Source organism: Apus apus, chromosome 3 (genome assembly GCF_020740795.1).
Source record: "Apus apus isolate bApuApu2 chromosome 3, bApuApu2.pri.cur, whole genome shotgun sequence".
Lineage (NCBI taxonomy): Eukaryota > Metazoa > Chordata > Aves > Apodiformes > Apodidae > Apus > Apus apus.
Window position 1 is genome coordinate 89,708,279 of NC_067284.1, and position 14,903 is coordinate 89,723,181.

Consider the following 14,903-nt stretch of genomic DNA (forward strand, 5'->3'; position numbering starts at 1 on the left):
AAAAGCTATAGGCAACTTTTTTAAAAGATGCAAGGAGTAATTTTTTGAGCACTCAGTCTCTTCCAAGTTGCATGCTTGCCTTAAGAACCAAGAAATTACCCCAGATTTGAGGCATCACTATGTTCGAACAAGCAGGCAGCACAGATACTTAAAAGTCTTCTTGCCTCTACTTAACTAGCAGTCCTTCTGGAAGAGAACTCAGCCCAGAGACGTGATTTTTGCTGGCATCAAGACAGAATTGCTACAATTAATTTATCTGAAGCTGCTACAAGTATTAAATACTCCTTTACTACAAGTTTTTGCTTTACCAAAGATTCAGATGTGATTTCTGGTCTTTTTCTACAGCTTCTACTTGGTTCCCAAGACCAGCTTAATAGTTTGGTCTTAATCTCACCCCAGTTACACTGATGTGCAACTCAGAATCTGTAAGCTCAATACAAAAATATTATTACTGGAACACAATGCAGAACACAGTTGAGACAAAACAATTAAAGTGTTCTCATCTGAATGTTCAGCAGATTTCTGGGGGGAAGTCAGCCTGTCTTTGGAAGTGCTCTTCGAGTAGGGCGTTTTTTACCATTAAGGGTGTTAGTTTTAAAAACTGAAGCATGTAGAAGTACATTCATTTATATTCCTTTGAACAAATTCCAAGCCTTGAAATTTTTCAGATTTGGCAGCAATAAGTCAGAGTCTGAGTGTACAAATCTTTTTAATAACAAGGGCAAAAAACATCCAAAAAATACTTCATCACAACAGGACACACTAGTCATATTGCAAGTCCTCCCTCTGACACCAAGAAGACCTGTCAAATCTAGCACTGTATTTCTTTGGAGGTCCCTAAAGAGCAAGAATAATAAACTGTGGAATTCTACCTATGTATAAACAGGAAATACCAGCTATGCTCTCCATCAAAATACTTCTTGTGATGGCAGCCAATACACAAAAATATAACCAAGCTATGAGCCCTTCTTAGCATCTTTAGTACCACTGTATTTGTGCATGTTCCTATGATAAACACTCGTTCTGAAAACTGAAAATATGTATGTATTTATATCTGTGGTTCTGTGATATACCTCTACCTGCATGTTCCATGTATCAATCTGTCCAAAGGACAATCTGTACGAAGGGATTCAAGATTCATGGATTTTTACAACTCCGATGTAAAAAAGCTTAGTGTTTCTGCTTCTTTCATTTCTATAGTTAATGTTTCAGTCTTTATTCCTGTGGTTATACACACAACTAGGTTTTGGGAGTGCTCTGTGCATCCCTCCTCTACTCTCTAACTACATTTCATCCACAGATATGGTAAGGTGCAGTGGTGACACCTCTCTGAGCATGCTCAACATGTTGTGTTACCTTAAATTCCAACTCAGTATGAGACTTTCTGTAATATCCTGCTTGGGTTGCAGTGAAATACACCTGTCAAAGTTGGTGGCCAGAACCAGGCTGATACCACCAATAGTTCTGATTGTATGTAGAGCAATTGCCCACTATAACTCTTCTCATAGCAAGTCCAAACCCATCAACAGTAAGACATCTATTTTCAGGCAGTGTTTTGACTTTAAGTAAAGTTTTTACTTTAAAAGGCACAGTAAGTGACAGAAGAGACTTACAGTTGGGATGAGCGGTTCATCTGGAGCACAGTGATAATTCTGCAACAAAGCTTGTAGCTGCAGAGAATTCAGCTTAAAGCAAGTACTGTTAATATTTGGAACATCTGCATGTGAATATTTGTCCATGGTAAGCAATGTAGTTGCCTAGCAGAGATAAAAAAAAGTCACAGGAGACAAAAATCAAACCAAAATGAAATCTTAAGCCTTGTTTCTGAGTTTTCTTTAACTGAGACATAGGAAAAGATGAAGCAAGAAGCCAAGTTTGTTAGAGAAGCAACACAAATATCCCCAAAACAATGACTAAATACATCTCCTTTATCTAAGATGAATACTAAACCTTTCATAAATGAACTTTTCAGCAACCATTCTTGTTTCCGTTCAGTATAGTTACAGCTCAGTCTTATACACACAAACTGCACAGCATGTTGGCTAAAATAACTAATGATTCATTTCACTCAGAACTTCAATATTTTTAATGTTGAAAACACATTTTGTGGTTTTGCATGCTACATTAATGTTCCAAGATTGATTCACACAAACTACACCTGTCGACATGCTATTCTCTAGGAATACAGAAAAAAGAAGTATTTTCTTTGAATATACAATTATGGGAGAATCACTCATCAGAAATACACACACTCACCTGCACTATTCTGCTCAGGTGGCAATCAGCAGCCAATTCTAAACCCTGCTTTTCTGCCCAGGCTTCAATATGGCCCAACTGCTGACGAACAATAGCTCCCCAATAATGTGAGCATAACCCTGAATCTGGAGCTGTAACTAATCTATTAAAAAGCCACATGTTGATAAAATGAAACAGCTGGGAGAAGAGCTGTATAGTCAGAGCAGCATTCACTCTACATCGTCGCAACAGGGACATAGCTCCAGTCAATGTATGTAGCACATCATCTAGAGAGATAAAAATGAAAGTAAATCACATTCACATAATGCACTGTACAATTGCTTTAGCCCATAAATGATAAATACAGAGACAGTTAACCAAGCTTGGTGAATACAAGGTGGAGTAACATTAAACTGACAGCTGAAATGTATCTTATAATACCTGAAATGAAAATAAATTGGTTTGGAGAAATATTAATATAAAAGTATATCATTGGTTAGATCTAAACCTTAAATTGTGTCCTCACTTGAATAAACTCCTTTTCTGTTATTTCTAATAACAAGTTAAAAATTTCATATTCAACTGTTTCAAATGCATACTGCAATTTTTCTGCAGCTCCTTGCAGTTAAATACCAAACTGTTAAAAAATTTCAGCAGAAATTATGTGCATTGCATGATGTACTTAAACTGCAGATTGCACCTCCTGTTTACACATTATTTTATTTAAATATTATTCAAATTTCCTTTTGCCCATTAGTTCACTACAGTATTATATAAGTAGCAACACAGACCTCCTGTTAGTTTCACCAAGAGCAAACATCCTCAGATGCTTTCTGGTGGAATACATTAATACAAGCAGAAGATTTATCTCTAAGCCTTCTTTAAAGGCAATACCTTTATCTGAAATCTGTTTTGAAGAGACCACCAAAATAATTTATTTAGCATTGAAACACAGGACTGTGACAGAAAGAAAATATCTGTAGAAGACAAGAATCTATAAAGCAGTAAAAAAATAAATGAAATACTGAACATAATCTGTCTTTATTCCAATTTCAGTTTGCTACTTTCTCAGTGTTTGTGTCCCATAAAGTTCTCTTACAGAACAAGGTACTAAAGAGAAAACAGTACCTCTTACCTCAACATTCAATACAGGAAAACAGCAATCAGAACAAGCTTAATACCCAAAAGACCAAAAAGGATATATTAATTTTGTATAAATACTCTTCCTATTTATCAGAATGACTGTACTTTAATAGCTCTGAAGATCATCTTTACTTTAGTTATTTAGAATGTCACTATTCTCTTAACTCTTCCTAACCTTCTACACTCAGTTAACCCCCCCTTCCAAATTTAACATTTTTTTACATTTTCTTCTTTGGTCATCAGGCTACATCATGTAGGAGGCTCTCACACTTTTCCCGTGAAAAGCAGAAGGCCAGGGGAGTGCTATCTCAGGGCCATCAATGTGTTCTTAGCTGGGATTACAGACAAAGCAGGATAGCACACATGACCAGGCTACTCTCATAGAAAGAACACCCAAAGAAGGCTGATATTTCTGCAAAGCACTATCATATGTAAAGCATCATGGCAAGGATCCTTGGCAGGAATCTACAAGAGGAATCAGCTTTACCTAAGTACCTGGGAGGTACTTTGTCAGATTCTCCCATAGCACCTCAAGAGAGAAACTGCTGAGAAGAAATTGATAAGGACTGGATAAGCCAATGATAACGTAGGCAGAGACTGGACCCCTGGACTTGGTGGATTTGTGGATACAAGTCCAGTTGGTAGTCAGCTATTAGTGGCTTCCCTCATGGGTTGAAGCTGGGACTGAAACTGCTTAATGACTTTATTAATGATCTGAGCCATTGAATCGAGTGTACTCTCAGCAAATTCACATATGATATCAAGCTGGGGGGAAATACTAATACACTGAAGTGCAGCAGTGTTTTTCAGAAGGGCTTCAGTAGGCTGGAGAATGGCCTGACAGGAACTTAATGAAGTTCTATGGCAACTGCCACATCCTGCATCTGGGCAGGAACAGGTCTGTGCAACAGTATAGACTGGGTGCCATCTGGAGAGAAAGCAACCCTGCTGAAAATGATGTAGCATTTGTGGTAAACATCAAGATGAATGTGATTGAGCAGAGTGCCCTTGCTTGAAGGGTAGTCAGTCACATACTAAGCTGTTAATTTAGCAGCAGTGAAGCTAGCAGAAGGGAGTGAAGCAATCCCACCTATGTATTCAGCTTTACTGGAACACAGCATCTAGTTTTAGACTCCTCAATAAAAGGAAGGTGCCAACTTAATGGAGCAAATTCAGCAGACAGCCACCCAGATTATTAAAGAGCAGGAGAACAGGACATAAAAGAGGGACAAAAGTGGACTTGGTTCATCCTGGGGAAAGAAAACACTAAGGATACAGCTTATTATTGTCTTCAGCTACCAAATGGGAGGGTTCAGAACAATATTCCTCTCAAAGCTGCACAACAGCAGCACAGAACAGACAAACCAACAAAAAAAATTGCAACATGGGAAATTCCAACTGGCTATAACATAAGTATTTTCACCATAAGGGTGGTCAAACATTGGAAGAGGTTACTCAGAGACATGGTATCTTCATCCCTCAGTGGAGATTCAAAACTCAACAGGGCAATACTCTGATCCAGTTGCATCTCCCTTGCTCAAGACACTTGGATTAGATAACACCTAAAAGGTTCCTCTCTACAATAAATTATTTTGTAATTTTTAAACAGGATATATACCATTGGAGTGTCCTTTCTAATCTTCCATACAAAATTGATGCAAACAATTCTCAAGGGTTAGGGCAACTTGCAAACGTCATGTCACTGTTAAGAAAAATTACGGTTTAGAAGACAATATAAGATTGAGTAGTCTAACCTATTTTAGGCCTCTGAGGATTATTTTCTTCTGGATCATCAAGGAATGCTGGCATGTAGTTATTAAGCTCTGATTGCAGACAATGAACCAGGTACCTGGAAGTAAGGGGAAAAAATAAAAATTTCAAATCCTGTGTGTGTTCATTATGACTGCTTCTAAAGGAAAGAGATCTCTCAGATTACAAAATTCCTGAAATCCCAGTGTTATGTATGTGACTATAGGGAACAAAATAGTACTTTTTAAAAGGCCAGAGACACCAGTTGTCCCATACCTTTCCTGGAAATGTTGGAAAAAGAATTAGATTGTTGGAGAACAAACATAGCCACTTAAATGCAGTATCGCAACCACAGTTGTAAGTGAAGGTCATATGCTACACACTGATGCTGTCAGGCCAAAATTTGGTTTGAAAGATTGGAAAAACTTTTTCCAAACAGAAATAAACTTTTCCCTGTTGTAAAATCAACCAAGGATACTATTTAAAAACACACTCATATTCAGTGCCAATACACAAGAATCCTGAAAGGAACTTCATGTCTTGTGTAGATAATTTGTTTCTTGTACTTCTCTTAACTACATTGAAATGAAAAATCTGTTTTATTTTTCTTTCTATTCGAATAAATAAACATTTACGCATTTTCTGTTAAGAACCGAAACTAAAAGGTAATGAAAATGTCATCACATATATAAAGGAAAATGGCTTTCTACAACTCCCCTTTGTTTCACTGGTTACGTTTTTTATAAAATACCCTCAATTGCTAGAAAATAAAAGCTACGGCAATTTCAACTAATTCTGATGTATGACAGTTGTTACCCTCAAATATATTTTTTCACAGCAGATTTCTTTCTTTTCATGCTTCTGTTGTGCTTTTTTATTTGCCTTCTATATATAATGTTCCACAGTTCTGTTCTGCAAAGTGTAATACAACCAGTTGAGACCTGCCATGTTACAGTGTACTTAGGGGAAAATTCACACCCAGGTAAAATTCAGAAATTTTGGTGCTTCTCTGATACCTTTCCAAAGTTCAGAAAGCAATTATAAGTTTTCACATACCACACTCACATCCTACATACTGCTCTTAGAAGTGCCACAGCCTCCCTTAAAGCTAAACAGGTAAATCATGACTAGGTTTCCCAGTCTTGTCACAGAATATGAAAATATTCTTTTGAACAAAGACATCCTACAAGTGGGGGAGGGCTAGGTATAAGCCACGCAAGGTGCACTGGGACGGCTCTAAACACCAGTTTAAGAGACAGAAATTTGCTGAGAAATACTTGTTCAGTCCTGGTTTGGGGGGTGGGGAGGTGGGGGTGTCTTTGTTATCTCTGTTCAAGGATTCTTTCCTCTGATGAATTCACTTCCCATTGGATACTTCATTCAATTTTTCTTTGAATCACCACTGTAATTGTCTCACCTCACCAGCACAGGCTGATTTTACCCCAAGCCAAAACCTATCTTTACATTTTTAAGAAAAAACTGTGCAAAAAACCCATTGTGCAAATTGTGGTGTATGTAAATTATTAAAGGAGTAGATTATTAATATAATCAGAAGTCCTTGAAGAGTGCAAGGTTTCCTACTTTAGAGACCCATATGTATTTAAGCCTATGTATTTATATATTAACAGCAAAAATGTAACCTTTCCTCACACCTTCATAAAATTAATGGAAAGCAATCAACACAAACAAAATTTAAATAACACTTCCGTAAAATTCTCTTTGGCAGCCTCAACTATCACAAGAACAGATGAAACTCCTTGCACAGTCCAGTGATCTGTATTCATAAAACAAAAAAATACCTGTCTAAGAACTAAGTCTAGCCTCTCTAGTAAGTCCTCTCAGGATAGGGAGGCTCTACAGAGAGACTTGGATAGATTAGGTCGTTGGGCTAATGTTAATGGTCTGGGCTTCAACAAGGCCAAGTGCCAGGTCCTGCACTTAGGCCACAACAACCCTAGGCAATGCTCCAGGCTTGGGGAGGTGTGGCTGGAAAGTGTCAGGCAGAAAAGGACCTGGGGGTTCTAACTGATAAGTGGCTGAATATGAGCCAGCAGTGTGCCCAGGTGGCCAAGAAAGCCAATGGCATCCTGGCTGGTATTAGAAATAGTGTGAGCAGCAGAAGTGGAGAGGAGATTGTCCCCCTGTACTTAGCACTGGTGAGGCCACACCTGAAGTATTGCGTCCAGTTTTGGGCACCTCAATTCAAGAGAGATATCGAGGTGCTGGAGAGAGTACAGAGGAGGGCAACGAAGCTGGTGAAGGGCCTAGAGAATCAAGTCTTATGAAGAATGCTTGAAGGAGCTGGGAATGTTTAGTTTGAGAAAGAGGAGGCTGAGGGGAGACCTCATCAGTCTCTACAACTACCTGAAAGAACACTGTAGAGAGGATGGTGCTGATCTCTTCTCAAAGGTAATTAATGACAGAACAAGAGGGAATGGCTTCAAGCTGCAACAGGGGAGGTTTAGACTGGACATTAAGAAAACTTTTCTTACAGAAAGGGTGGTTAGACACTGGAATAGGCTGCTCAGGAAGGTGGTTGAGTCACCATCCCTGGATGTGTTTAAGGGTCGTTTGGATGTGGTGTTGGTGGATGTGGTTTAGGGGAGAACTTTGTAGAGTAGGGATGATGGTTGGACTCGGTGATCCCAAGGGTCTTTTCCTACCTGAATAGTTCTGTGATTCTATGATTTAAAAATACACAAAAAACACTACAGATATACCTAAAATCTGGCCAAAATGTGAAGCTGTTTTAAAACCCACAGAAAAATGTTAAGTGGAACAGAAGTTTGATAGCCTTACTTGAAAGCCATTTGAACCAAGTGTGCCAAAACATCTTGTGCATCCACAGTAATTCGGCTAAGATCTCTGTCTTGCTTTATGAAATTCAGTAATTCAGATGCATTTGCCATCCAAAAGGCAAGTGCCCCAGCAATATTCTTCTGTTTCTGTAAATAGAAAGCAAGAAATAATACAGAGCAATAGTTTTCTGATAAAGCACAGCAGCTTAAAAGGGCTCCAAAAGATAGACCAGTACCTTTTCCCATCTCACCAAACATATCTCAGATACCAGATATTTGCCAAGTATTTCTATGTAATATTGCAATTGCTGTAACTGGCAAGTTCAATTTTAACATGTTCACTGAACATACAAAATTCTGTTAAATTTATGATAGCCATACCAATAAAGCCACAGCATAAGCATCTAGTTATACAGAGCTATAAGCTTAGCAGAATGCAGTATCTGGTAATCTGTGCACTTTTAAGCGCGTATCCACTACTGCCCACTGCCACCTGATACTGCGCTCACTGGCTTGGATACCAGGTGATTCAGTATCAAGTACTGATCTATCTCACCATCTCCCGACCACAAATGCCAGGCCAGGCAACCTTAGATGAAATCCAAAGAATAGGAACCACAAACAACAAAAAAGAAAATAAAGGGAAGAAAAAGAACTTTGGTCGTTTCATATCCACATTGAAGTGCGTTAAGCAGAAATTATGGAATGCCGTAAAGTTGCAAAGTCAAAAAAGGATTTTAGTACTGCATGTTCCAGTTGCTGAATGAGTGTTATGAACCGTTCAAGTCCAGCTGTTTGAGTATTGTATTTTGACATGGAAGCAGCATGAGAAACTGAGCTAAGCCAACATAGCTAGGATCAGTTCCCAGCAATATATCCTACCTGATCAACCTGGTCTACCTCCTGGAGAAAAACGGACGAAGGAAATCAAACAGAATAGAAGAAAGAAACTTGTGAACAATCATGATAGGTTTAGAAATCAAACACTAAATATGAAGGTACAACACTTATGTTCACAGTTATACACAGACGCATTAATCAGTAACTATGATGCAACTGAGTCCCTTTTAAAAAAAGGATTTTAGTAGGACTAGTAGCACAACAGTCAAGAACTGAAGTGCCACAATTCAAGGAATGCTCTATACTACTTGACATCCCAGATAGCTGGTTATTCCACGCTCAGTGCACCAGAGAGACCCCGCAGAACTTTTGTGGGCAATGGGGTAACTAACTAACCAAGTAACAGATCCAGGGAGCTATTTGCCCACACTGCTGCAATGAAGACAATGTACAAGTACACAAAAAGCGGGACAGAAAATCCCCACCAGAAAAAAACAACAAACAAAACCAAAAAACATAAAACATCTAGGACAGTGTTAATACATGGCTTTTCAGTAAAGAACAAAAAGACTGTTTTAAACAACAAAAGAGAGTCAAATGAAATACCACATTAAGCTTCTTAAATGGTAGTACATAAAAGCTACATTGAGTTAAGCAAACAAAAAAAAACCCACCAGATATGTTTGCCTGATTATTTAAAACTAAGCTCTTAATTCTTTTGGCTTTCTATTCCCATAACTTTCCCCAACCTGCAATGCAGTGAGCTTAGATGCAGAAGTTTGAAGTGTTATTTGCTGCTACTATTGTAATTTTAGTTAGACCCAAAAAACCCCACAAACTTTCACTGCTTTCTTTGTTTCTTCCCCCTTTCTAACCAAGGCACTTTGAACTGACTGAAGATGTGTTGGCACAGAACGGAAGGAGATACTCCTACAAACAAATGATAAAATTTACACAGGTTCAGAAATGCCACAGAGTGATCTGAAAAAAAAAAATCAGGACACACACAAAAAAAAGGCTTTTATATATTAAGTTTCTACTCCTAGATTGTTGTTGAAAGAACAAAGCCTTCTCATAGGTCTCTCCAATTTTAACCCTATCCCTTATGAAGTCTTCTATACTAGTTACACACACTAATGCAAAGACTACAGAAAGTCACAGACATTATTTGGTAGCAAGTACTCCTCGAGTAGCTTCAGAAAGCTATCAAGTCTCCTCATGGTATAGACAGGCAAAATCAGGACCAACATCTGCCTTGCCCTCTACTTCTGTTTTGGTGCCTGTCTCCCCTTGCCTCCCCTCTGTCTTCTCTGTCTTTCATATCCTCAGATCCCTTTCAGTTCACATGTGCTTCACAGTCAAGATATATATTAAAAAAAAAAACAAAAAACAACTGTCAGTTGTTATATGGTAATTTAACGAGAGCAACCATGAATATAAACAGATGAAGTAATTTGACTTGGTTTAGCTAGTGCTGCTTATATTACACTAACAGAGGTCAAACTTAAGGACATTTTCCTCATCAAGCTTTACAATCAATGCATTTCTTTGTCTTCAATCCACTAGCCTTCAAATTGACTGAAGTTCTACTCTTTCATCACATTTGTAATTTTCCCCTCTTTCCTTCAGCTTCTTCAGCCTGGCATTGAGATGAAACTTTTCATCTGATCTCCAACACTCCTCAATTTAATGAGATAAAATCTTTCACAAATGCAGCTACCACCTCCTTGTTGACAATGCAACTATAGAGATGCAAGGCTGCAGAAACAGCCTTTCAAAAAGGACAGCCCAGACAAACACTGGGATTTAATAGTTTCATAATACTAGCAAGACTATATAAAATACACTTGCTTCTAACAACCACAAGGCTGAATTTGATTTGCGAAACCCTTCACAGTGCTGTAAATTAGTATTTTCACACATAATCTATTTTTCAGCTTTGATTTGTTTTCTTTAGCGAAAATTGATGTTTGAGCCTGCCTCCCCAGTATCTTCCGGCAGCTACATGACTAACCATTTCAGTTCATCACAAAGAAACTGCAGAGCTTTATCTTTGCTTTCTCCATGTACCAATCCCTTTTACCGCGAATCTTTTGGGGATCATTGTTCCCAGTGTACATTAGTTATTTAAACAGTTACTTCCTTCGATTTAGCCCTGTAGCCTCCAGATTATATTTGAAGCCTACCCTTTAATTGTTTACTTTCCTTTCTCCCAGCTAAATTGCTTATGTTCAGGCTGTCTGCACTTCATGTTCTCTACTACTGCCCCCTCTGACTTGAACAAAATCACTCTTCCACAGCCTGATGGTTTGGGTTTTTTTTAATAGCAGATTCTGAATATTAAACTTTTGATACCATTTCCATTTTATCAAATATCCCTTTACCATAAGATCAAAACTCAAAGCAATGTAGCAGTTCTTAACTTCATATTCAAACCACTTTTCAACCTCTCACCAGCTTCAGAAGGTACACAAGGCTAGTCTTTGTTTTCTTACTGCAAAGTGCCTTCAACACTGGCATTTTCTCCCAGTTTTTCTTGGGAAAGGTGAGAGCCTGTTGTAACTGCTTACCAAACTGTCTAATTATAACATTCTCCCTACTGTAAACTCCACTAAACCTTGCCAAAACCTGAACAAAAGCTGAACAGTTTTGGTTTGCTGTGACCTTTATGTCACACTCTTGTTTATTTTCCTCTTTTCCCTCAATCAACCTGTTGTGTAACACTTGAATCATAAATTCTCTAAAGCTGGATTGATGTGTTTGTTATGCTTGTACAGTGCCTAGCACAGGAGGGTCCTTGCTGCATAGAGGTTATTAAGGCAGTACTTCTTGCAATGAACATGTTTTAATAAATACAGAAATACATTTCAGTTCTTCCTCTGAGAAAAACCTGCAGGCAAAGTTGTTACAATAATTAATTAGTTACTAAGGATACCTGAACTAGCACTCAATTCTCAAGAAATGACCATTACATTTTAACAACAGTTACACAATGCATGGTATTGTCTAATTTCACAGGCAACCCAGTGGCTCTTATCCTGCATTCCCACACAAAACAGAACTGCCTCTGTGGAGGTCTTGCATATGTAATAGCAATAGCATCAGTCTACATATAAAATACTGGAACATCTGAGGTCTTGCATTTCTCTTTATGAAGCAATTGTGTCAGCTTGGTTCAAAAAGTCCAGTTTTATTATCATTTTTGCAGGTACATGAGTTGTAGAAGTAACAGAATCAAAACTTTATTTTTAAAATGTTTACTTCAAGCATCGATTAGTGCAAACAAATGCTACTGAATTGATATTCTTTAATAAGTACATCCAGTTTGTTTCACAAGAGCCAGAAATGCTTGCAAAGATCTTACCTTCTGGAGAAAATCACAACTTATCCTCCGAGCTTCTTCATAGGAACAACCCCTCCCTAACCTTCCACATTGCTTGGAAGAGTTTCTTACCTCTCACATTATTCATTGACACAAAAGGAAACCTCCTTATGGACAACCAATGCAGGTAATTAGTCTCCCCTTAACAATAGTTGGCTAGTAGATAATCTACAACATGTATTTAATTCCCTTGACATGTTCTTGCAGAGAAACTCACCTGTATAACTCCTTCCATCATGTTGACCATCTTGTTGACTATTGCAATGACTTTGTGAGTACGCTCAGTAGGAGTGATGTCAGGTCTGTACTGGCTTGACAATACATACCGACATGTCATATACAAAACATACGTAGGTGACAGCTTAAAATGGACAGTTGAGCTATTTGTGTAATTTATAATGGCAGACAAGAAGGCATCTTCAGCTGTAGAGAAAGAGGAAAACAACAAGTCAGAAAGCCAAAGAAAAGAAAACAAAACGATTTCGTAACTTGGGGCATAGAGGATTTCTTTTTGGAGGAGAAGGTGGGGAAAAGCAGTGACACACTGGAATTCAAACTTTAAGTGTCTATTATGTATTACAGTTACAGCAGCACTGTAACAACACACGTCTATACAAAGCTAGAAAATCTGACCATTAGGAAACCTTTTTGTACTGTTTCCTGTCTCTGCTGAAAATGTACCTCTTCAAGGGACCCGGAAAATACAAGGTTTCTCTCGTCCATTCTACTCCTACAAAGGTCCCTCACTATAGGGAATTTTATACTACTAAAAAATCTGTCTTTGCTTCCTACCAAGTTTCCAATATTTGAAGTCTGGACACATCTCTGGTATATCAGATTTTTTCTACAGGTCTGAGAATTTAAAATGTGGGGACCAAGATTAAAAAAAATTACACTTTAAATGAAAATGTAATAAGATTTTAAATAAAATGGATTTACTCACAGCTTTCCCTGAATTCAATACTGGCAGGCAGTATGAGTTCTGGTCCATGGGTATCCTGAGATCTGCAGAAAGAAGACAAAAATTGAAACACACTATCAGCATGGGTGATATTGTCTCCACTGTAAAATGACAGATTTCTCCAAATACACTAGTTCCAAATGCTGACACATCATCTTTCCCCAAAATGATCACTTTTACCTTTCCTCTAGAATCATTCAAGCTATATCTGCCCACAAGACAACAGAACAAAATACAAACTGCTTGAACGGAGCAGTCTGTGTTATTAATGAACATCCCCTCCCGTACTGTACAGCAGACTGATAGGATCAGTTTGCCACCTGCCACTGACACGTTTCAAATAAATTATTCATGGACACAAAAGAACGCAAACTAAGCCTAATGTGAAGCATGAGCTTGGCTACAACAATTGTACTTGGCTATCTTTAAGGCTCTCAAAACCAGTAAGAACTTGGTCAACTCCTTTGTCCTTTCTTCTTGTAAGGAGAAAAAGGAGGTAAAATCTAGCTCCTACCCTCACCTGGCTGTTGCTATGCTATTCTAAGATACAGCAGTTGTTCCATGAGCCCCTGAACTATGGCCTTGCTTAAACTGACTGCAGCATTCTTTCTTATCAGTATTTATCAGAGTATTCAGAGGAGAAAAATTAACAGAAAATTTATTTTTCTAGTCTCTAAAAGAGGTCGTTCCTCCATTAAGCAAAAGCATTTGCTGTACTCTGTAATTAGGCACCTATTTCTAGGAAATGTGTAAAAGCTTAACATCTTCTGCATGCTATAGACATTTTTAATCATATATAACACAACAGGTAGCTTTCTACTTTCCCCAGCAACTTTGAAAAAGAATGGAATATAGTATGATTATACATGCCTCATTCTCCTGATAAATCAGTCTAAAAAACAGCAAAAAAGTTAGTTATGCCACAAAACAGACAGGACACTGAAGGGATATACTTGGCATATTTGATAAGCTTCACAGTTATTCATCTATCTCCTGTATTTAAAAACAAGACAACTTTGAAAGCTGATGTCAAAAGATCTATAATTAATTATTACTGTATTAAATTAAAAAACTATGGGTACCTTTGAGTTTTGTCTTATTTTTAAAAAAACTTGCAAAAAACCTAAAATAACAGTTATGCTACCCAGGTAATGATTTATCATTAAAAGGAGCAAGGCCAAAGTAATTTCTTTGTAAGGAATGTTAAAATTAGGAATCAGTTAAGTGTCTGCATTCCATTAACACCACTTTTATATTACTGTTCTCATTTCCAACCAAACACATTAAGAACTCCTAAAAGGTATTAAAGGCAAAAAGATTATATTTTATTCTTTTTAATCATATGCTTGCTCATGCTAACTGAAGTCAGTTCTCTAACAAGGATATATAACCGCAATAATCCTTAACTAAATAGTCATAATATTTTGTTTTGCAGAATCACATTTCATCAGAGCAACCATACCCAGTAAGTAAATTGTATTTATGATCTCAGATTACCATTATATTTTTTTCTAGAGACTAGAGATGAAAAAATAAGTTCGTCAAGTTCCAATCTTTGTTCTTCAACCCATTCAGTGAGTGACTGGAAGAAAGTCCTATTTGCTTTATTATTCATCTTTGAACAGCAGTGATGAACACATACATAAAGAGCTGACAAGCACACAAAGTACAGAGGCGGACTAAGTATACAGTAACAGGAAACTGGAACTGCTCAGTGAAGATTTTTTGGTTTCTTAACCTTATATAGCAGTTATTTCACTTCATGATTATTGTGTCCTTACAGTTCACAAAGTGA

The 14,903-nt window shown here is 37.6% G+C and overlaps 1 protein-coding gene across 22 annotated transcripts in view; it reads right to left on the reverse strand.

The window, feature by feature from the left end:
* Positions 1-14,903, reverse strand: part of AFDN (afadin, adherens junction formation factor) — a 125,783-nt gene that overhangs the window by 43,394 nt on the left and 67,486 nt on the right. For 14 of the 22 annotated variants that reach the window (XM_051615267.1, XM_051615262.1, XM_051615250.1 and 11 more), the window contains 7 exons: positions 13,091-13,152; positions 12,365-12,570; positions 8,808-8,828; positions 7,927-8,072; positions 5,133-5,227; positions 2,257-2,522; positions 1,614-1,757 (listed from right to left, as the gene is read on the reverse strand). In XM_051615267.1, the coding sequence (XP_051471227.1) occupies positions 1,614-1,757; positions 2,257-2,522; positions 5,133-5,227; positions 7,927-8,072; positions 8,808-8,828; positions 12,365-12,570; positions 13,091-13,152 (940 nt within the window). The remainder of the gene's footprint in view (positions 1-1,613; positions 1,758-2,256; positions 2,523-5,132; positions 5,228-7,926; positions 8,073-8,807; positions 8,829-12,364; positions 12,571-13,090; positions 13,153-14,903) is intronic. The other 8 variants (XM_051615272.1, XM_051615265.1, XM_051615258.1 and 5 more) reach the window with 1 other exon arrangement.